Source organism: Sarcophilus harrisii, chromosome 3, assembly GCF_902635505.1.
Source record: "Sarcophilus harrisii chromosome 3, mSarHar1.11, whole genome shotgun sequence".
Classification (NCBI taxonomy): Eukaryota; Metazoa; Chordata; class Mammalia; order Dasyuromorphia; family Dasyuridae; genus Sarcophilus; species Sarcophilus harrisii.
This window is the reverse complement of record NC_045428.1, coordinates 407,477,148-407,499,352: the sequence shown is the minus strand read 5'-3', so window position 1 is coordinate 407,499,352 and position 22,205 is coordinate 407,477,148. Positions and strand designations below refer to the sequence as shown.

The 22,205-nt window shown below is 33.6% G+C and overlaps 1 protein-coding gene across 4 annotated transcripts in view; it reads right to left on the bottom strand.

Annotated features, from left to right (window-relative positions):
- The window catches only part of LOC100932957 (sodium channel protein type 9 subunit alpha-like), a 148,288-nt gene that overhangs the window by 8,406 nt on the left and 117,677 nt on the right, over nucleotides 1–22,205 (bottom strand). For 3 of the 4 annotated variants that reach the window (XM_031960528.1, XM_031960530.1, XM_031960531.1), the window contains exons 22-24: nucleotides 21,525–21,578; nucleotides 19,616–19,750; nucleotides 3,709–3,813 (exon numbers count right to left, since the gene is read on the bottom strand). In XM_031960528.1, coding sequence (XP_031816388.1) covers nucleotides 3,709–3,813; nucleotides 19,616–19,750; nucleotides 21,525–21,578 — 294 coding nt within the window. The remainder of the gene's footprint in view (nucleotides 1–3,708; nucleotides 3,814–19,615; nucleotides 19,751–21,524; nucleotides 21,579–22,205) is intronic. The other variant, XM_031960532.1, reaches the window with a different exon arrangement.

The following is a 22,205-nucleotide window of genomic DNA, read 5'->3' as shown; positions in this document are numbered from 1 at the left end:
AATAGGAAATAAATATGTGATATGGCTACAATATAACTGGTTTTTGTTTGTTTCAAGGCAAAATTCATTGAATGGTTACAAAAGGATTATGCACAGAAATGACTGACATGAAAAAAAAAAGCCAGAAATTAAACTTAATGTAAAATGAGCTGGTAAACTTGAATTCAAGTCCTAGAAACTATTACAGAATGCATTATAGTTTTAGATGCTTTAGGAAGGGAAACAGGAACTCTTAAAAATATCATGATTCTTTTTGAGCAAATCATGCCAGCATAAACTAATTTCCTTCTTTTAACATAATTACTAAACTGGTGGACTATAGGAATACCTATAGATAGTTCACATGGATTTCAATAAGTACTTGTTTTTCAGGCTCTCATTCTTTCACTTAGCATTTGTCATAACTGTGGAGAAAACATAGATATGGCACCATTATTTCCAAAAGTCCTCTTTTGCTTGTCTTTGTTTCCACAAATATTTTATTTTTAAAATTAATTTATTTTTAATACACATTGGTTTATGAATCATGTTGGGAGAGAAAAACCAGAGCAAAAGAGAAAAACTATGGGAGAAAGAAAAAAAAAAACCAGAAAAAAGAAGTGAATATAAAAAATGTTTATTTATATTCAGTCTCCATAGTTATTTTTCTGTCCAAAGTCTATTGGAATTGCTTTGGATCACTGAACTACTGAGAAGAACCAAGTCTTTCATAGATGATCATCACAATTCTTGCTGTGATTGTATATAATGTATTCCTGGTTATGCTCGTTTTGCTCAGATTAGTTCATGTAAATCTTTCTAGGCTTTTCTAAAATCAACTTGTTCATCATTTTTATAGAACAATAATATTTCGTTATCTTCATATACCACAACTTATTCAGCCATTCCCCAGTTGCTGAGCATCTAAAAATTTACCAATTCTTTGCTATCACAAAAAGAGCTGCTATAAACATTTTTGCTCATGTGGGTCCTTTTTTTTCCTTTATGATTTCTTTGGCATGCAGACCCAGTCATAGCACTGCTACTTCAGGCATAGTATCAAATTGCTCTTCAGAATGATTGGATCATTTCACAAGTCCACCAACAATGCATTAGTGTCCCAGTTTTGCCACATCTTCTCCAACATTTATCATTTTATTTTCTTGTAATTTAATCAATATGAGAGGTATATGATGTTAACTTAGAGTTGTTTTAATGTGCATTTCTCTAAACAATAGTGATTTAGAGCATTTTTTCACATAGAGAAGACTTTAATTTTGTCACCTAAAAATTGTCTGTTCATATCATTTATAAGTTGGGAACTTGTATTCTTATAAATGTGATACAGTTCTTTATATAGAAACAAGGGTTTGTCAGAAACACTGATTATATTTTTTTCCAGCCTTGTACTTCCCTTTTAATCTTGGTTCTGTTAGTTTTGTTTGTGTAAAAACTTCTTAATTTAATGTAATCAAAGTAGTCCATTTTGCCTTCCATAATGTTCTCTTGTTTTTCTTTGGTCAAAAATTCCTCCCTTCTCCAAATATCTGATGGATAAATTATCCCTTGCTTTCCTAATTTGTTTATGATATCATCCTTTGTGCCCAAATCATGTACCCATTTTGACCTTATTTTGGTATGGATTTATGTCGACTTTCTTATTTTCTGGTTTTCCTAGCAATTTTTGTCAAATAGTCCTGATTCCAGAAGCTGGAGGTTGGGGATTTATCAGACACTAGATTACTGTAGGCCTTGATTATTGTATTGTGTGCATCTAATTTATTCCACTGATCTACCTTCTATTTCTTAGTCAGTACCAAATGGTTTTGATGACTGCTACTTTATAATATAGTTTTAGGTTTGGTACTGTTAAGCCACCATTCTTTGTATTTTTTTTTTTCATTAATTCCTTTGATATTCTTGAGCTTTTGTTCTTCCAAATGAATTTTGTTATTATTTTTTTCTAGTTATACAAAATAATTTTTGGCAATTTGATTGGTATAGCACTGAACAAGTAGACCAATTTAAGCAGAATCCATGAGCAATTGATATTTTTCCAATTGTTTAGATCTGACTTTATTTGTGCCAGAAGTGTTTTGTAATCGTGTTTGTACAGTTCTTGGGTTTGTCTCGGCAGATTGGCCCCCAAATATTTTATTTTGTCTTCAGTAATTTTAAATGGAATTCCTATTTTTATCTCCTGCTGATGGTTTTTGTCAGTAATATATAGAAATGCTAATGATTTGTGTAACTTTATTTTATAACTTATAGCTTTGCTAAAGCTGTGAATTGTTTCCAATAGATTTTTGGATGATTTTCTAAGATCACAAATACTTTATGGGACATAAGGGTTGTATACAATGAAGGCATTACACTTAATGATCTATAAGCCCGGAACTATTATAAAATAATAGGATGCAAGCAAATCAAGAAATATTAATTATTATTATTAATTATTGAACTAAGAAAAAGTATAGCAAATTTATTTGATAAGAACTTTATTCCTTAAATATATAGGGAACTGAGCCAACTATATAAAAATGAGTTATTCTCCAACTTGATAATGGTCAAAAGATATGAAAGTGATTTTCAGGAAAAGAAATTCAAGATATTAATGGTCATGGAAAAATCCTCCAATTTACTAAAAATTAGCAAATTTTAAATTAAAATGTTCAAAAAGACAATTATCAGACTAGCTAAGCTGACAAAATGGAAAGTGACAAATGCTGGACCAAATTTAGAAAAATGGATTGTTGATAGAGTTGTAAACTGGTCTGATGGGTCTGGAGAACAATTTGGAATTATGACCAAAATATTATAAAATTTTGTATACTCTTTGATAAAGCAATACTACAAACTAAGTTAATATCCCAAAGACATCAAAGGAAAAGGATTTATATGTACAAAAATATTTAGAGCACCTCTTTTTGTTGTGGCAAAAATGGAAATTGAGAAGATATCTTTTAATTATGGCATGACTGAATAGGTTGTGTTATGTTGTTGTGATGGGATTTTATTATGCTAGAAGGTTATATTTTTGATGAACAGGATATATTTTTAAAGCACCTAAGAAGTTTTATATGAAATAATGCAAAGTGAAGCAGCAGGACCAGGGGAACACTGTACATAGTAACAACAATATTGTAATGAAGATCAACTATGAAAGACTTAGCTACTTTAGTAAATGCAATAATCAAAGATATTTCAAAATATTAATGATAAAGAATGCTCTCCACATCCAGAAAGTGAAGTGATGAACTCAGATTGAAGTATACTGTTTTTCATTTTATTTTTATTTTTGTCAACATGGCTAATAATGGAGATAAATTTTACAAGACATCACATGTATAATGAATATCATGTTGCTTGATTTCTCAATAGAGGCTGGAATGAGGAAGAAATAAAATTGAGATATATTCTAAAAATATAAATTATTAATATGACATAATAAAATATTAATATTAATATGTTATACATATACATGAGTTTATATTCAATATATTTACATGTGAATATGCGTCCATGTACACATATAATAGCTAGCTTTTATATAGTGCTTTTAAGATTGGGTCTGCACTTAACTGTTATTTTATGCTTGAAACAATCATAGGAGGACTGTGCTGTTACTATTTAATTAAATAAATAATTAATATACCATTCTGACATACGGTAAAAATGAAAAAAAGAGAGATTGGAAAAATCTGGTTGAGAGGTTGTTATTTTGCTTACCTTTGGCCGAGGTATTGACTTTTGGAGTTTCCCATGCCCCAAGTTTTTCATCAAATTGTAATATTTCTTCTGATTCTTTGTCATGAGGATACCTAGGCCACCAATGTAAATTAAAAAAAAAAAAAAAAAAGAAAACTACTAAAATAATATTTTTGTCTCAATTTCCTCGTCAACTAATATTCATTTTATGAATCATTGGAGTAGAGAATTTGGCTTCCTTAAGTTGAAACTCTCATAAGACTAAAAAATAATTTAAAAAATCCTTTCTTAAGGCATTAATGTATTTTTATCTAGCTCTACGTTTGTTTATATAAGGATACAAAAACAGACTGCCCAGACTTAATAGGACAAGAATGACAGAAGGATTCATCACCTGTTGGTGCATTAACCTCCATGTGATTTAGCCATATTCTTCATTTTCTGTCTAGTATTGTTTCCTTTCTGAGAATTTCACTTTTGTTATTTAGTTGTTTTCAATTGTGTCTGATTCTTCATGATCCTATCTGATGTTTTCTTGACAAAGATACTGGAATTGTTTGCTTTTCCTGCTATTCTCTTCTCCAGCTCAGTTGACAGATGAAGAAACCGAGGCAAACAGGATTAAATGATTTGCTCAGAATCACACAGCTAAGCAGTCCAGATTTGATCTAAAATATTAGTCTTCCTGTCTGTAAGCCTCATGCTTTTTGAACTTAGCCACCTAGCATCATTATACATATACATAAGTTTATATTCAATACATTTACATGTGAATATGTGTCCATGTATATAATATACTAGATTTTATATAGTGCTTTTAAGATTGGGTCTGCACTTAACTTTTATTTTATGCTTGAAACAATCATAGGAGGAATGTGCTGTTACTATTTCCATTTCACAGATGAAGAACCTGAGGTAGACAGAGGATAAGTAAATTTCCCTGCATCACACAACTACTAAACTCAGATTTGAACTCATGCCTTCTCAACCTCTAGCACTCTATCCAATATATCACTTAGGTACCTCAATGCACAGATAGTATCTATGAAAATGTCTCATTCCCTTTTCTGAACATACAGTAAATAGAACAAACTATGTCTTAACTGTATTTTATATATCTACCACAGCACCTGGCCCATAGACAAATTTTACTAATAATTGCTTTATTCATTTCTCTTAGTACCTAAAACAATGTTCTCAATGTAATAAGTACCTAATAAATACATGTTGGAATCAGTTGAATAAATGACAACTCTAAGATATACTGGGGTTTAGGATTCTAGTAAAAGTTCCTCCACTCTCAATACCAGTTGTTCTCAACATCCTCATAATTGACTTTTTGCTCAAAATAGTCTAGAAGTTCATTCATTATTTTTATAAACAAATAACACTTTTTCAGATTTCACATTCCTCAAATTTTACATTGTCAATTACCCTTCTGAAATTTCTTTTTAAAATACTATTTTGCTTTTTTCCAGTTGCACATCAAGGAACTTTTTAGCATTCATTTTTACAAGAATATGAATTCCAAATTTCCCTGCCCCATTTCTTCCCCTCTTTCAAAGATGGTAGGCAGATTGATATATTATCATGTAAAGCACATTTACATATTAGTTACAACTGTGAAAGTAGAAATAAACTGCAGGAAAGAATAAAGTGAAAAAAGATGCTTTAATTTTCATTCAGAACATATCAGCTCTTTATCTGCAAATGAATAGCATTTTCCTTCCAAAGTCCTTTTTACTTTTTCTTGGATTGGTTATTGCTGAGAAGAGCTGAGACACTATACTTGATCATTACACAATGTTGCTAATACTATGTAGGATGGTTTTCTCATCCTATTCATTTCACTTTGCATCAGTATGTACCAGTCTTTCTAGTTTTTCTGAAACATTTTCTTAATTTCTTATTGCACAATACTATTCTAATTCATTTATATGCCATAATATGTTCAGTCACTCCCTAATGAATGGGCATCACCCCAATTTCCAATAATTTGTTACCAAGAAAAGGTTTTGTGATCTCTTTGGGATATAGATCTAGCAGTAGTATTCCTAGACCAAAGAATATGCATTTTGGTTGCCTTTTGAAAATATTTCTAAATTGCTCTCCAGAATGGTTAGATCAGCTCACTACTCTGCCAACAATGCATAAGTGTTTCAATTTTCTCACATCCTCTCCAACACTTATAATTGTCCTTTTTTTTTTTTTTTTGGTCAAATAAACCAATCTAATAGATATGAGATAGTACTTCAGAGTTGCTTTAATTTGCATCTCTCTAATCAAAAGTGATTTAGAGCACTTCTTTATATGCCTATAGATAGCGTTTTCATCTGAAAACAGCTGTTCATGTCTTTTGATCATTTATCAATGGCTTGTATTTTTATTAATTTAATTCAGATCTCTATATGTTTAAGAAATGGGACCTTTATCATAAACACTTACTATAAAGATTGTTTCCTGGTTTTCTACTTTCCTTCTAATCTTGGATGCATTTGTAATATTTGGATAAAAGCTTTTATATTTAAAATAATCAAAATAATCTATTTTGCATTTCTTAATGCTCTCTATCACTTGCTTGCTTATGAATTCTTCCCCTCTCCATAAATCTAATATGTAGACAATTCCTTGCTTTTCTAGTTTGATTACACTGTCATTTTATTTCTAGATAATGTACCCATTTTAACCTTAGCTTCATACATGGTATGAGATGTAGATCTATATTTAGTTAGCATCCTAATCTTCCAGTTTTCCCAGCAGTTTTTGTCAAATACTGAGTTAATATTCCAAAAGCTGACATCTTTGGGTATACCAAACACTGGTCCTTTAGTACTTTTTTCTACTGATTTTGTTCTGGTGATCCATACTTCTATTTCTTAGTCATTCCCAGCTAGTTTTGATGATTACTGCTTTATAATAGTTTCATACCTGGTATTGCTGGGTCACCTTCCTTTGTATTTTTTTTTATTAGTTCTTTTGATATTCTTGACCTTTTGTTCTTTCACATTAATTTGTTATTCTTCTAGATCAGATAAATTTTTGGTAGGGAGTTTGATTGAATCAATCAATAAATAAATCAATTTAGGTAGATTTGTCATTTTGATTTTAAAATTGGCTTGGCCTTCTAATGAGCAATTGATTTTTTTCAAATTGTTTAAATCTGAATTTATTTGTGTGAAATAGTGTTTTATAATTATGTTTATATAGTGCCTGGGTTTGAGTTGGCAAAAAGACTCCCAAACATCTCATATTATTTACAGTAATTTTGAATGGAATTTCTCTTTCTATCTCTTGCTGCTGGGCTTTGTTGGTCATATAAATAAATGGTGAAGATTTATGTAAATTTAATCTTATATCCCACAATTTTGCTAAAGTTGTTAATTTTTAAATTGATGCTCTAAGGTTTTCTAAATATGCCATCACAATATCTGCAAAGAGTTATAGTTTTCTTTCCTCAATGCCTATTCTCATTACTTCAATTTCTTTTTCTTATCTACGGCTAATAGTTCTAGTACTATACTGAATAATAGCAGTGATAATTGTCATTCTTACTTTACTCCTGATTTTACTGGGCAAGCTTCTAGCATATTCCTTTTACAGATAAGGCTTACTGATGGTTTTAGATAAAAATGGCTTATCATTTAAAGGATCACTCCCTTTATTCCTATATTCATTAGTGTTTTTAAATGGGAATGGATGTTGTATTTTGTTAAAAGCTTTTTAATCATCTACTGAGATAAAATAAGATTTGTTGGTTTTGTTATTGATATGGTGAATTATATTGAGAATTTTCCTAATACTGAACCAGTACTGCATTCTGGTATAAATTCCACCTAGTTATAGTCTTTAATCTTTGTGATATATTGCTGTATTCACATTGCAAGTATTTTGTGCAAAATTTTTACATCAATATTCATTAGGGAAATAGGTCTCTAATTTTCTGATTTAGGCATCAGTACCATATTTATGTCATTAAAGGAGTTTGATGGGGCTCTTTCTTTGCCTACTTTTCAAAGCAGTTTACATAGAATTAGAATGAATTAATATTTAAATTTTTGGTACAATTCCCTCCTGAACTCATCTAATTCTATAATGTTTTTCTAATATGTTCATTAATGTTTGTGTCCAATTATTTTACTAACATGGGATTATTTAACCTTTCTATTTTCTGATCTGTTAATCTAGGAAATTTATGTTCCAGTAATATTCATTGATTTCATTTATATTGCCAGATTTATTGGCATATAATTGGGCAAAATATTTCCTGATGATTGCTTTAATTTCTTCAACTGTGGTGATTTAACTCTTTTTGTTGTTGATACTAGATACTAGACAACTAGATATTTTGTTGTCTTCTTTTTTTTTAAATCAATTTAATCATTTAAAAAAAATTTTAATCTTATAAATCTTACTTTTGATTTTCAATTTGGATGCACATTTGTTTTTTTTTTAATTTATTCTTTTTCAATTTTTTTTCTTTTTTTTAAAGTTACATGTCAAATTCATTGACTTGTCCTTTTTCTATTTTATTGATGTAAGAATTTAAAGAAATGAATTTCCCCCTAAATACTGCTTTGGCTATATCCCATAAATTTTGGGATGTTGTCTCATTGTTGTCATTCTCCTTAATGAAAGAATGATTATTTCTATGATTTGTTCTTAGATCACTTACTCTATAGGATTAAATTATTTAGTTTCCAATTAATTTTAATCTATCTTTCCACTGCCCTTTGTTGAGTGTAATTTTTATTACATTATGCTCCAAAATAATGTATTTAACATTCTTGCCTTTTTACATTTGATTTTTTAAAAATTTTTATGCTCTATCATATACTCTATTTTTGTGTAGTTGCAATATGCTTCTGAAAGAAAAGGCATATTCTTTCTGTTTCCATTCAGTTTTTTTTTTTTTTAAACTAAGCTTAGTTTCTTGTTTAGTCTTTAGATTGAGTTCTGAAAAGGGACAATTGAGGCTCCCTACTAGTATAGTTATGCTTTCTATTTGTGTTACTCACTTAAATTCTTGTTTAAGAATTTGGATATATGTGCATATATATTTAGTATTGATATCACTTCAATGTCTATGGACCAGCTTGTTACAGTGTGGTTTGCAAACTTATATAGAATTTTGTAACTGAATGTGGGAGTCATAAAATGATGATTTATTATCAGTAAAAGTTTGATTTATATACTCATTTATATACACCTATATATCCAAAGTCAGATGAAAATTTATCCTGTAGAAAGGGGTTATAAATGGAAAAAGTTTAAGAATCCCTGCTCAATGTACCTTTTAGCAAAATGTAGTTTCCTTCCTTATTAAGTCTATTTCTACTTTCACTTTGTCTGAAATCAGAATTGCTAACCTTGCTTTTTAAAAAATAATAATAATAAATTATTATTGATAAATAATTGTAATTAATTGATAAATAACAATAATAAATAAAAATAAAACATGACAGATTATGCTCCAGTTCCTTATTTTCCCTTCTGTGTGTATTTCTGCTTCAAATGTGCTTTTTTGTAAACAACATATTGTAGGATTTTGGTTTTTGATCAACTGTGCTAACTGCTTCTGTTCTATGGAAGATCCTCTTCACATTCACAGTTATGATTATTACCTTTGTATTTCTTTCCATCCTATTTTATCTCCTGTTTATTCCTATCTGCTTTTACTCTTTCCTCCCTACCAGTTATTTTGCTTAAACAATTTTGCCTGACCTGCTCTCCCTTCTGTTGCTCTTCCCCAACCTCTCCCTGCTTTACTTAATCTCCTCCCCTCCTACTTTTCTATCATGTAAGATAGATTTTTATATTTAAATGATTGTGTATATTATTCTCTCTTTGAGCCAATACTGATTAGAGTAAGGTTCAAGTGATGGCCACTGCTGATCCTCTTATCTTCTCCTCCACTATAATAGATCTTTCATATCTTTTCTTGTGGAAATAACTGGAACCATGCTACTTCTTTCTCATCTCTTGATTTTTTGATGTTATTTTCTCAAATTCACCTTATACTCATACTCTATGTCTATGTATTTTCCTTCTAGTTATACTATTAGTGATACATTTTTAAGAATGTTAAGTATCATTTTCCCATATAGGGATATTGAATCCCTTATGTTTTCTCTCCTTTTTACCTGTTTATGATTCTCATGGGTCTTGATATTAGAGCTCAATTTTTGGTTTAGTTTTGATCTTCTCCCTATGAATCTTTGAAGCATTTCTATTTCATTTAATGAACATTTCCCCCCTTGGTGTATTATGCTAAATTTCACTAGGTAGCTGATTCTTGGTTGGAATTGTAGATCCTTTGCCTTTCAGAATATTATGTTTCATTACTTCTGTTATGTTAATGTTGTAGCTACCAAGTCCTGTGTAATCTTGATTGTAATTTACCCATATTTGATTTTTTTCTCCTGGTGGCTTGTAACATTTTATCATTGACCTGATAGTTTTGAAATTAAGCTAAGATGTTACATAAAATTTTACTCTGGGAAAAACTCTTTCTTGTACTGATTAGTGCATTCTTTTAATGCCTATTTTACCACCTAGGGCCAGAATATTAGGGCAGTTTTCCTTGATAATTTCTTGAAAGATGCTATCCATATCCTCCATTCTATTATGGTTTTCAGGTAGTCCAATGATTTTGATATTGTCTCTCTTACATCAATTTTCCAGGTCAATTGTTTATCCCACAATATAGTTTACATTCTATTTTTTCATTCTTTTGAATTTGATGGATACTTGATATCTCAGAGTTATTAACTTCACTTGCCCAATTCAAACTTTTAAGGTGTTGTTTTCCTCAATTAGCTTTTTTGTCCAAATGTACTCTTTAAGAATTGTTTTCTTCAGTGGATTTTTTTTTAAATCTCCTTTTTTTATTTGGCCAGTTCTACTTTTCTGGCAGTTTTCTTATCTGCTAATTCCCCTTCCCCCCCTAATTCTCTTGCAACACTCTCATTTTCTTTGCTATTTTTCTGTTTACTTCTCTTGTATGGCTTTTGCCCTTTTGGGGACTATTCCATGATTTTTTGAGACAATTTCCTATTTTCTTTGGAGTTTGCCCCATAAGGGTTTTGACAGTATTGTCCTCTTCTGAATTTGTATCTTGATCCCCCCTGTCATTATAATAAATTTTATGGTTAGGTTCTTTTTTATTGTTTTTTTGCTCATCTTTTTCCCCCATTTCTTTTAAATTTGAGCTCTACTTTTAGGGTAGAAAGAGTGCCATCCCAGGCTTCTTGTGCCAGTAGCTGAAAGCCCTGTCTGTTTATCTGATGCTGGACTGGTGTGACTCTGAGGCTCATGGGGGATCCTCTTGCTCATGGGGATCCTCTTGTTCGGTGCTATACTGAGGGGGGAGGGAAGTGGGCTGACACTTGTAGAGGTTGCAGGGGTCTAGCAGCTAGCTAACATGTTGATGAGCTGGAGTCCTGGTGGTAGTGTCTGGTATGTGCTGATGTTCAGTGAGGTGTTTCTGCATTTCCTAGGGCTACACTGAAGCACATTGTGGTCTGGCCACTGGAAGATGCCTGTTTGCTCAGGGATACTCTGAAGCACATGGTGTTCATTTCAGGTGCTAAAGTCCACAGGTTCCCATGGCTATGCTAAGTCACAAGGCAGATGGTCCTGATACTGGTGTTTTCCTGCTCCACCATACTGGATGGCAAGATATTTTACTGGGTTTGCTGAGGCAGATGGCTGCTAGCTTTCTGGGTAGCTTCCTGTTCTGCACAACATATCTCCCCACCTTACCTGAGAAAGATGTAATCTTTGAAGTTCCCTGTGCTAAAAGAGTGTTTCACCTTGTCTCCTTGCTGTTTCAGGAGTTATCTTATGGTGGCCCAGAGGTGAATATGGGAGAGTTAAATATATAATATAAGAATAAGTAAAAATAAGCCAATTTTATCCCATTGTATTCAGTTAGTTGTTCTCTCACTACCTTCCACATCTCTGGCTCCAAACTCTTTTCCTTAAGGAGCCAAGAAACATGCATTCCAGAGCATCTGAGAACTCAGTGACCGGCTTCTGAATTACCAACAAATCTTGCTTCTCTAGTTACTCAACTAAGCATGCTTCATACTTCCCTTGGGAGGGATGTTCTTTTGTTAGTATATGCACCATTTCATCTGAAAAAACAAAAGTGACTAGTTTAGCCTTTACCAAATCTTTCCACTTGCCTATTTTTATATATATCCTATTCCTGGGTCACAGGGACTCCTCCACTGAACTTGGGTAAGTCGAGCTGCTGTGTGTGGGTCCTGACCTAGGGCCCCACATTTAGGCCCTAAATGTTGAATGATTTCTAGAGACCTCACATTGGAGTGCCAAAATATACTGTCAAGACTAGCTCTTGAGGATCTCAGGACCAGCCTGAGTCCTTGGCTTAGTGGAGGAGTGATGAGAAAAGAATAGCATCTGCTTTCAGTTTAAAGTTGACAGTTTATAACTTTATAGATGTTACCAACTGAGACTATTGGCCATGACTGACTAAAGATATATGTACACAATATATACACATAGGTTTCACATACATATTTATAATATGCATATATATAAACAAATATAACTTATGTACATATGTATATATTTGTATATGTATACACATAGAGACACATGATATGAGGTAATATGATATTTTTAACTCATATTTCCCCTCTTTCCAATCTTGGATTTAAATTTGGAGGGTTAAATATCTGCCTAATTTTTTTCTTTTGCTTTATTATATCGTGTCTGAATGCTAATGTCCTTGTCAGAAAAAAAAGAAAGAAAATACAAATTGAATCTCTCAACAATCTCTCTATAGTATGATAACCTGGTCTCATCTATGCATACCAATGATCTCAGAACTTTTTGGAGCATTCTTTAGAAATGTATGTATACACATATGCCTCATTTCAGATATGTCCACCAATATATAAACTAGTAATTAACATCAACTCAATATTTCATAAGAATAGATTTCAAATAATCCATTAAAATGATACAAAATCTCATAGCTTCTAATTCTATAAGAGAAGTGATCTCAAAAAGCATATTTTACTTTCAAAGACAAAATTATTCCAAAGAGGAAGAAAAGTTACGTGTGCCTGGTGAATGTCCAGTGAACTTTGTTTTTAAAGATATGAATGGAGGATGGAAGCAAATGAAAATAAAAGGGAAAGTATAATTTTTTAAATGGCCATGAGAAAGTAATGTCAGGAATAATAAACTCAAAATGTCTGAATCTTCCTATGAGCATAAAGAATAAAAACAATGGAGTTATTAGTTGTTCTTGGATTAGGAATTATATTTAGGAATAGAAAGGATGAGGTTATCAGACCATGGGAAGATTGCAGAATTATTATATATTTAACTTATTTCAGACAGGAAATATACAACAAAGGAAAAAAATAACAGGAAATTTTAGAGGGCCACAGATAGTAGGGGAACTCTGGGTGAGATATAAAAACTCTTCATCCCAGAGGGAACCTGCTAATAATGTCTAGTTCAACTCCCCATCTCCTCTAAGGGCTCTTAGCCTTGCTGAGAAGTCAGAAAGCAGTGACAACCTGATGATACCAAGTGGCAAAGAGTCAATCTACATATAATAGCAAATTGTTTATGTAGTACTGCATGCAAGCATATGTAGTTGGCACATGCACAGTGTCGCTTTGGTTATATAAGGATATTACAGTATATAAGGCTGAAAGAAAGCATATTTTGGCACCTAAACGTGGGCCCTAGGCCAGGCCCAACACACTGCAGCTTGACTAACCCGATGGACTGAGTTCAGCGGAGGAGTCCCTTTGACCAGGCTAATTGTAAACATAGGTAAGTGGAAAGACTGGATAAGTGCTAAAATAGTCACTTTTGCTTTTTTCAGCCAAAAATGAGGCAAATACTAACAAAAGAATCTCTCTCCCAAGGAAAGTATGAAGCATGCCTAATTGTGTTAGTAGAGAAGCAAGGTTTGTTGGTAATGTAGAAGCAGATCACAGAGTTCTCAGATGCTCTAGAGTGTAAGTCTCCTTGGCTCTCTAAGGAAGAGAGTTTGGAGCCAGAGATGTGGAAGGTAGTATGGGAGAACAACTAACTCAATACAATGGAATAAAATTGGCTTTAAGGAATCCCACATATAAGAAAAAAGAAAAAGAAAAAGCTTTTAGCCTCAGGTGTCAAACAAGGAAGTATCAGGACTAAAACAAGCAGAGGGTTAGTGGCCATATTAGTGGAAGATATAGCACAGGAGAAGGAGCTAAGGGAATTTTTTTTAGCATTTTGTTTTTTTTTTATATTGTTTATTACTGTTCTAGGAGGTTTGAGGGCCATGGAGAGTTGGATTGGAAAGGAGATAAAGTTTGCTCTGGGAAGTTTGAAGGGCATAGTGCTTCCCCATTTCTCAGCTCATCTTCATTTCCCCCTAAGCCAGCTCATGAGACCTTATCATATCTTCTGCCTTCTGACTCTTCTTTCTCAACTCCACCTTCATGGGTGGGAGGAGTAGGAGCAGCAGGAGGGGTGATGACACTATAAGCCCCTCCAGCACAGTTTTGTCCTCCTATGTACTGAGGCAAGAGGCAAGGCCAAATAGATGAGACTTTTTACTGCAGTTAGGATTACTATTGAGCACTTTGTCTTTTTAGGCAAGGCTGCTGTTGAAGGCCTGCCAGCTCTTACACCTATCCTCATCCAATGGAAAATTGATTGATATACCAGTGTGGGTGGAAAAGTGGCCTTTAACCAGTGAAAAAATTATGGTACAGAAACAGCTTGGCCAAGGACACCTATAACCTTCTCTAAATCCTTGGAATTCTCCTGTATTTGCTGTAAAATAAAGAAATCTGGAAAATGGAGCATGTTGATTGATTTCAGAAAAGCAAATGAACAGATGGAAGCAATGGGAACTCTTCAGTTTGGACTCCTATCTCCTACTTAGATGTCTAGGGAATGGCCTCTTTGGATTATAGACATTATATAAACATTATTTTTTCTACTCTATCCCTCTGGATAAAGAATATGTGAAAAGATTTGCTTTTTCAGTGCCCAGTATTAATTTAGCTGAGCCTTATAAAAGATTTGAAAGGACAGTTTTGCCACAGGAAATGAAAAATAGCCCTACCACGTGTCAAATGTATGTGGTTGCTGCTCTTACTCCAGTAAGAAAAGTATTTCCAAAAGTTATGTTATTTCATTATATGGATGATACCTTCAGATGTGCACCTGAGGAGCAAATGTTAGATAGAAGCAGGTCTACAAAAGATCATAGAAACTAAGAAACTACTAATTGTATATAGCCCCAGAAAAAAATTTAAAGGCATGCTCCTTTTCAATATTTGGGATATGAAGTATATCCCAAGTTACTTACAGTACAAAAACTTTCTGTAAGAAAAGAGAAGTTGAACACCTTAAATGACTTTCAGAAATTGATAGGGGAAAGCCAGTGTTAGGCTTAACTACTTATCAATTACAACCATTGTATGCTATTTTAAAGGGAGACCCTGCTTTAGACTCATCCTGCCAGCTTACAAAAGAAGCCCAAGAGGTTCTGAGAGAGGTTGTACTGTCTTTGGAAATATCAGTTTTTGCTACAAAAGAGGAATCTACATCAATCCATCAAGGAGACAGTATGATCTAGTGGGTGATCCTCCAAGCACAACCAGACCAAAGCCTTACTCCTTAGCCCGAGTTTGTGACTAGAAGCTTATTAAACACCATTAAGTGAGTAATAAAATTATCTAGGATAGCACCTGACAAGATATACACTTTTTTATACACAAATTAATGTGCATCCCACAATCCCACAATGGAAACCATCCCAGAGTGGCAAATTTTATTGTCCACAGCTCCAAATTTTACACATGGGTCTACCTTAAAGATAATCTGGCTATTACATAATTGGCCATGGATTTTTGAAAAAAAGTTTTCTAAGGTTCCTTTTAAAGGGTCAACCATTTTAAAAGATGCTGTATATTCTCCTGTCTTAGCTATAAAAAGAGTAGTCAGAATTTCCTTTCAATATCCTCAACAGAATGAGTTATATGCAATTATGCTAGCTCTTATTTATTATCCAAGAGATATAAATATAATATCTAATTTGGCTTATTCAGTAGATGTGGTACAAAGAATTGCTACAGCCCAAATAAAATTTATAGCCTTTAACATATATCAGCTTTTTAAGGAATTTCAGGAACAAATGAGAAAATGTAAGTACTACATCCTGCATGTGTACTCTCATACAAAACTTCTAGGTCCTATTTTTCATGGAAACTCAAAAGCAGATTGCCTTCTCACCATGTTAGCCAATACTTCTTTATTTCAGGCAGCCCATGAATCTCATTCTAAATATCATCAGGCTGCTTCAGCTTTATGTCTGCAGTTTGAGATAACAAAAGAGGAAGCTAGGAGCATAGTAAAATCCTTTACGGCTTGCCTTCCTTTCCATGCTTCTGTACTCCCTCCAGAGAAGAACCTTCATGGTTTGAGACCCAGTGAAATTTGGCAGATGGATGTGACCCCTTATAAATCTTTTGTTGTCTTTTATCCATGTCGTTGTGGATACCTTTTCAGGATTTACTTTTGCAATACCAACAGCAAAAGAGAAGACCTGAGTAGTCACTGAATTCCTTATACAAGGTTTGCAATTATGGGTGTGCCACAAGCAATAAAAACAGATAATGGATCTGCATATACTTCTAAATATTTTGCACACTTTTGTGCACAGTATCAGATTTCACACACTACTGGCATACCTTTCAATCCTCAAGGACAGGCAATAGTAGAGAAAAGAAAGAGACATCAAGATGCTCCTCCAAAAACAAAAGAGAGGTAACCGAGGTAAAAGGTAACCGAGAACTTTTAAACTTAATTCTTAAAACTATTAATATTTTGATTTTTGATGAAGATAAACTGATGCAGGAGTTCAAAACCTTCAGGAATCATTAGCTGCCCTGACACATGAAGTGATGGACAATAGATTGGCTTTGGATTATCTCTTGGCTACTGAAGGAAGTGAAGGAAGGTTGTGAATTGATAGTTACTTTCTATATCTTCCTTCTGGGACTTATAGAAGTTTTTTTTTATAATATCTTGTTTATTCATATTGTTTGTTATATTACTATTTGCTTGTATGATATTACTACTTGCTTGTGTGGTACCTCCCATGCTGATGGATTTATTCACTGATGTATACCTGCTTCAATTAAAAACAAAAGAAAGGGGAGATGTAGAGTGTAATGGGCTGAGACTTGAGTTGATGCACTGAGGTCCCAAGCACATGAGGCTAAATAGTAATTGGACTATACTCTATTAATATACATGCTTGGATAAAAAATGGCCCCTGCCCACTCTCTGTGCAAGTCCTGATGTGTTGTATAGGAAATGATGATTTTGATGGGTGGAAGCAGAGAGACAGGAAGAGAGGCTGGGAGAGATTGGGCCTAGGTTCTATGCTCGTAGCTGCTGGTCGTGTGGCTGCTGGTCTAGCTAGCTTCTTGACTCAGCTGCACACATTGCTATTGCCCATTCTCTTCCACCTCTGATCTTTCTTCACTGAGAATAAAGATTGACAATTTTCCCCTAACCTGAATTCCTGACTCCGGCTGATTTTAAAATAGGCGGTCTTCACAGTAGAGGGCCATAGATTGGTGGTGGTGGTGGTGGGGGGCATTCTGGGTGAAGTATAAGACCTGTCAGCCCAGAGGGAAGCTGCTAATAATGTCTGGTTTGGCTCCCCATCTCCCTTATGGGCTCTCAGCCTTTCTGAGAAGTCAGGAGACAATGACAATATGTGTTGTAATTAAAGCAGAGTGACACCAAGTGGCAAAGAGTAAATCTATATACAATAGCAAGTTGTTTATGTGGTCCCACATGCATGCACAGTACATAGTTAGTGCATGCACAGTGTTGCTTTGGTTATATAAGGGTATTAGGGTATATAAGGCTGAGAGAATTTGGAAGAAACAGGACTCCATATTTGACCATCCATGTGAGTCTCACCTCATCACTTCTTCACTAAGACCAAGGACCTGGGCTGGTCCCAAGATCCTCCAGAGAGCTAGTCTGGACAGTATATTTTGGCATTTCAACTTGGGCACTCTAGAAAGCACACAACAGGAAATTAAGATCCAAGATTGGAAGAATGTGGTAAGAGAATAAATGATATCTCAAAATATGGAGAGACTTTGATGAGATTGTTGAGCCAGTGTTAGTAATGTTTTGAGAAATCACAGAAGGAAAGATGTTATCATACTGGAAATAGGTAAATGTTAAAAGGAGTAAGATGAAAATAAATTCTTCAAAGGTCCCCTTATCTATTTTTTCATAATTCTTCTCTTTTTTCAAAATTCAGTTCAGGTAAAAGCTATTTTATGAATTTTCCCCTGGTTTTCAGTCTCACATAACAAATTAATTATCATACATTTCCAGCTGGATAGCCTAGGTATCTAAAACTCAAAATGTTCTAAATACATTTCACATGTTTCCCTATCTTCAAATCTATTCTCCTTCTAAAAATTTCTAATACTATTGGGGAATCACCATCCTTCTTGCATTTCTGGTCTGCAACCTAAGTATCATCAACTAATCCATATTTAAGCTCACCCCATCTATCTAATTTGTTGCCAAATATTTTGTCGCCAAATATTTTGTCTATACACATTGCATACATGATCTCTTCTTCATTCACAGAGCTACTTGCCTAGTTAATGTCATCACCATCTCTTACCAAGGTCATTGCCATATGCTCCTATTTATTCTCCCTGCCCTAAAAGTCTTCTCAACAACTCTGTATTTTTCTGACACATCAAAGCAAATTTCCCCCAAAACTCTTTCATTGTGTCACCTCTTTGTTCTGTAAATTCCAGTGGCTTTCCTTTATCTATACACTAAAATATAATTTCCTCTGACATCAAAATGTCTTCCAAACCTGTCCCTTTCCTATCTTTCTAATCTTTCTTACATTGGCAGCTAGTGGCACATTGGATAAAGTACTGGGTTTGTAATCAGGTAGACCTAAAATCAAATGTGACCTAGATATTGCTAACTATGTTACCCTTGGCCAAATCATCAAACTTTGTCCTAACTTCCTCAACTGTAAAATAGGGATGATAATAGCATTTAATTGTGAGTGTTGTTATGAAGTTCCAATAAGATAATATTTGTAAAAGTACTTAGAGAAATACCTGACACATAGTAGGTGCTATATAAATGCTTAATTCCAAGGGGTGGCCCTTTTCACATTTTAATTCCCTCTCTGTGTAAATTAGTCAAATTGGACTCTTCACTTTTCTGTCCATATAATACACATCTCTCATATTCAAACTTTTATATTCCTTCCTCACTTTTCCCCCTTACAATTTCTAATTTCCCTCAAAACTAAGTTTAAATACTACTTTTTCAATAAAAACTTTTCTGGTTTTTCCTAGCAGCTAGTGACCCATCTCATATTTCCCTTGTGCTTATTTTATTCATATCATTTACAAATTTATATCTCCAAATGGTATATCTATAATTAAAAATTTAAGGTCCTTGATGTTAGGAACTATTAAAATTTTTGTCTTTGCAACCCCAGAATTTATCACATACACAAGGTTTACTAATTCTTTGTTGATTGATAGATGGATGAATGTTTTTTTTTAAAAACTAAAAGCATTCTCTCTCTATTCAAAATTTTCCAGAATAATTTATTTAGAACTCTCCTTAGTTCTAGTCACAATCTATTCCAGATTATACTTTTTCATGTAAATGTGGTTTCCACCCCTCCACATTCTCCTGACATCCTTTATATAAACTGCTTGGAACAGAAATGTCTGTGTGAGGGTGGGTGGGTATAGAGGGGTGTCCCTATTTTCTAGTACTGTAATTCAGCACAGAATAGTTTCTTAATAAAAGTTGATAGAATACAACTGGAGTGAAAAAAATAAAACAAAAATGAAATACTTATCTTTATCTGTTGTTTGAAATGATTCATTACAACACTAATGAAGAAGACCAAGGGAAAGAATAACCCAAAGATAATAAAGTTGATAAAGTAAAAATATACATAGAGATTGTTCTCATACTGAGGCTGACTTTCCACCTAAACAAAGAAACAGAACAACAGAAAATATTAGCAATATATCAGTACTGATTGAGGATTTCAGCTTAATATATTAATTTTTAGCAAGAAGTGCTGTGTTAGGGGGCAACTAGGTGGCACAGTGGATAGACCTCCAGCCTTGAAGTCAGGAGGACCTAAGTTCAAATCTGGTCTGAAACACTTAACACTTCCTAGCTATGTGACTCTGGGCAAGTCACTTAATCCAATTGCCTCAAAAAAAGTGCTGTCTTATTTTCTAAGGGTTACCACTTTGTTTTGCTTTAGCTTTGCATAATTATGTAGGAATAAATTAATCATTCTTAGTTTATATCAATCAACAGTAAATCCATGGAGTAGAAACCAAAGATATTCTGAAATCTGAAAATGAAAGTTCACAGGTTTTGCAAATTATATCACCTCTACCTATATGTGGAAAGAAATGCTATAAAATTAACAAAACAAATAAACATTTGAAACACAGCCATATATATGCAAATTTTGCTTGTTTAAAGGATTTGATGATATTGTCACCTTTTCTTAATTGGAAAAATTATTCTTTTTAGAGTCTTAGAAATTGAGATAAAGATGGTTCACATAAAGGCAGGAGAGTGCATAGTAAAAGAAACCGAAGTGGAGTTGGAGTTAGGAGATGATGGTTTCAATCCTTACTCTGATAAAGACTTGCTCTGTGACCATGGACAAATGGTCCAATCTGTCTTCCTTATCTTCAAAATAGAGATAATACTTACACTACCTTCCTTGAAGGGTTAACACAGAGAAAACTTGGACACAGTAAAGCATTAGATGATCAAGAGCTATTATTGGTCCTCCTCCCCACCCCTACCCAGGCAGAGTTTATCCTCTCTGGATTACACTGTCATGTCTTCACTGGGTTTTTTGTGCCACATGATAGAAACTTATGGAAGCTTGTTCTACCTGTGAACTATTTCTTATACTGAAAGTAATTTCTTCTTGTGTCCTATCTCTAAACATTTTATTCTTTCCAAAACCTCCATTTTAAGGAGGCGGCTATGGCCAACCTCATCTTTATTTCTCTTCAGATTTACCACCAAATAATTTTATCTACTACCACAGCTTTTCACTAGGTATCTTCAATTTCCTTCTCTATAACTCCCTTTTAGGTTTTGCCTTCCCAATCAGAGTAGAGGCTCCTTGAGGGATTTCTATTAAGGGGCAGGTCACAGCTGTGAATCATGGCATCAGAAGGAGTTGCAGGGCAGCCTTGTTGACAAAGGTATTGCAGACTGGGAATGAAATAAATTGGAGGCAGAGGAAAGAGGAGGGAGATCAGAGAACAGCAGCTGCTTCTCAGTCTCCTTGTATCTATCATCCTCTCACATGAAGAGATCCATTCTGCAGATCTGGGTTGGATTTCCAACAGCCACTGTCAGGTGGCTGCTATGGCACAACAGATTTCTTTCTGTTTGTATTTCTCTATTATTTAACGGTGTCTAGTATTTAACAGTACTATATGTGTCTGACATATAGTAACATTGATTATATAAATGATGATGATGCTAGTATGCTATAGTGGCAAGAGCATTTAATCTTTTTCTAATTTGAAAATTTGGGTTGTGCACTGACTTTCCTACCTCCCAGCTGTATAATCTTGAGCAGATAATTTCCTTTCTTAAGCTTTAGTTTCTGAAAGATGATAAACTGTGCTACTTGTCTATCAAGAATAGGTTTTGTGAAGAGCTTAGCTATCTTTAAATATGAAGTGATTATGAGCGATATATTGTTCCATACTTACATCAAACGTATCAATAGCTGCATATATGATACCCAGCCATCCTTGAAATGTGGCTTGTAAAAATTACATTTATTAAAATATGCTTCTAGAGATGACAAGTAGGAACAAGAGATATGTCAAGTTTAGTTTCAGAGAAGTTAAAGGTCTTAGTTGAGTAATCATTGGTGAGTGTATCTGGCCACATTTTAACATAAGGCTTTAACTCAATGTGTATATCTAGTTTTAAATCTATTGCTTTTTCACCTCTTCAAAATGTCATATTTGACTAGTAAAAATTAATGGTAAGCTTAGGACTGCACTAAGACTTTTGGGACACTATGTATATTAGAATTACAATCTGCATCCTGCTTTTGGTCAACAACTGCTTATCTAAATACTACATTTTGACAGTTACCAGCTCTGTGACTATCAGAAATTCATTGCACTTTTTGGGAAACTTGGAAAAAAGGACAACAAGGAGTAGCACATAAAGAGTGATCTTCGGAATCAGAAAGAATTGGATTCAAATTCTGCTTTGGCAATACCCGTTGCTAATCCTGGGCAAGCCTCTTAGCATCTTAGTGCTCCATTCAACAGCATAGGAGATGTGGACTTGAATTGAAAGAAGCAATCTCCTCACTCTTTAATTCCCTAAAGAAATGAAATAAGGGTCTTATCCCTTTAATGTTCTTTTGGGAAACA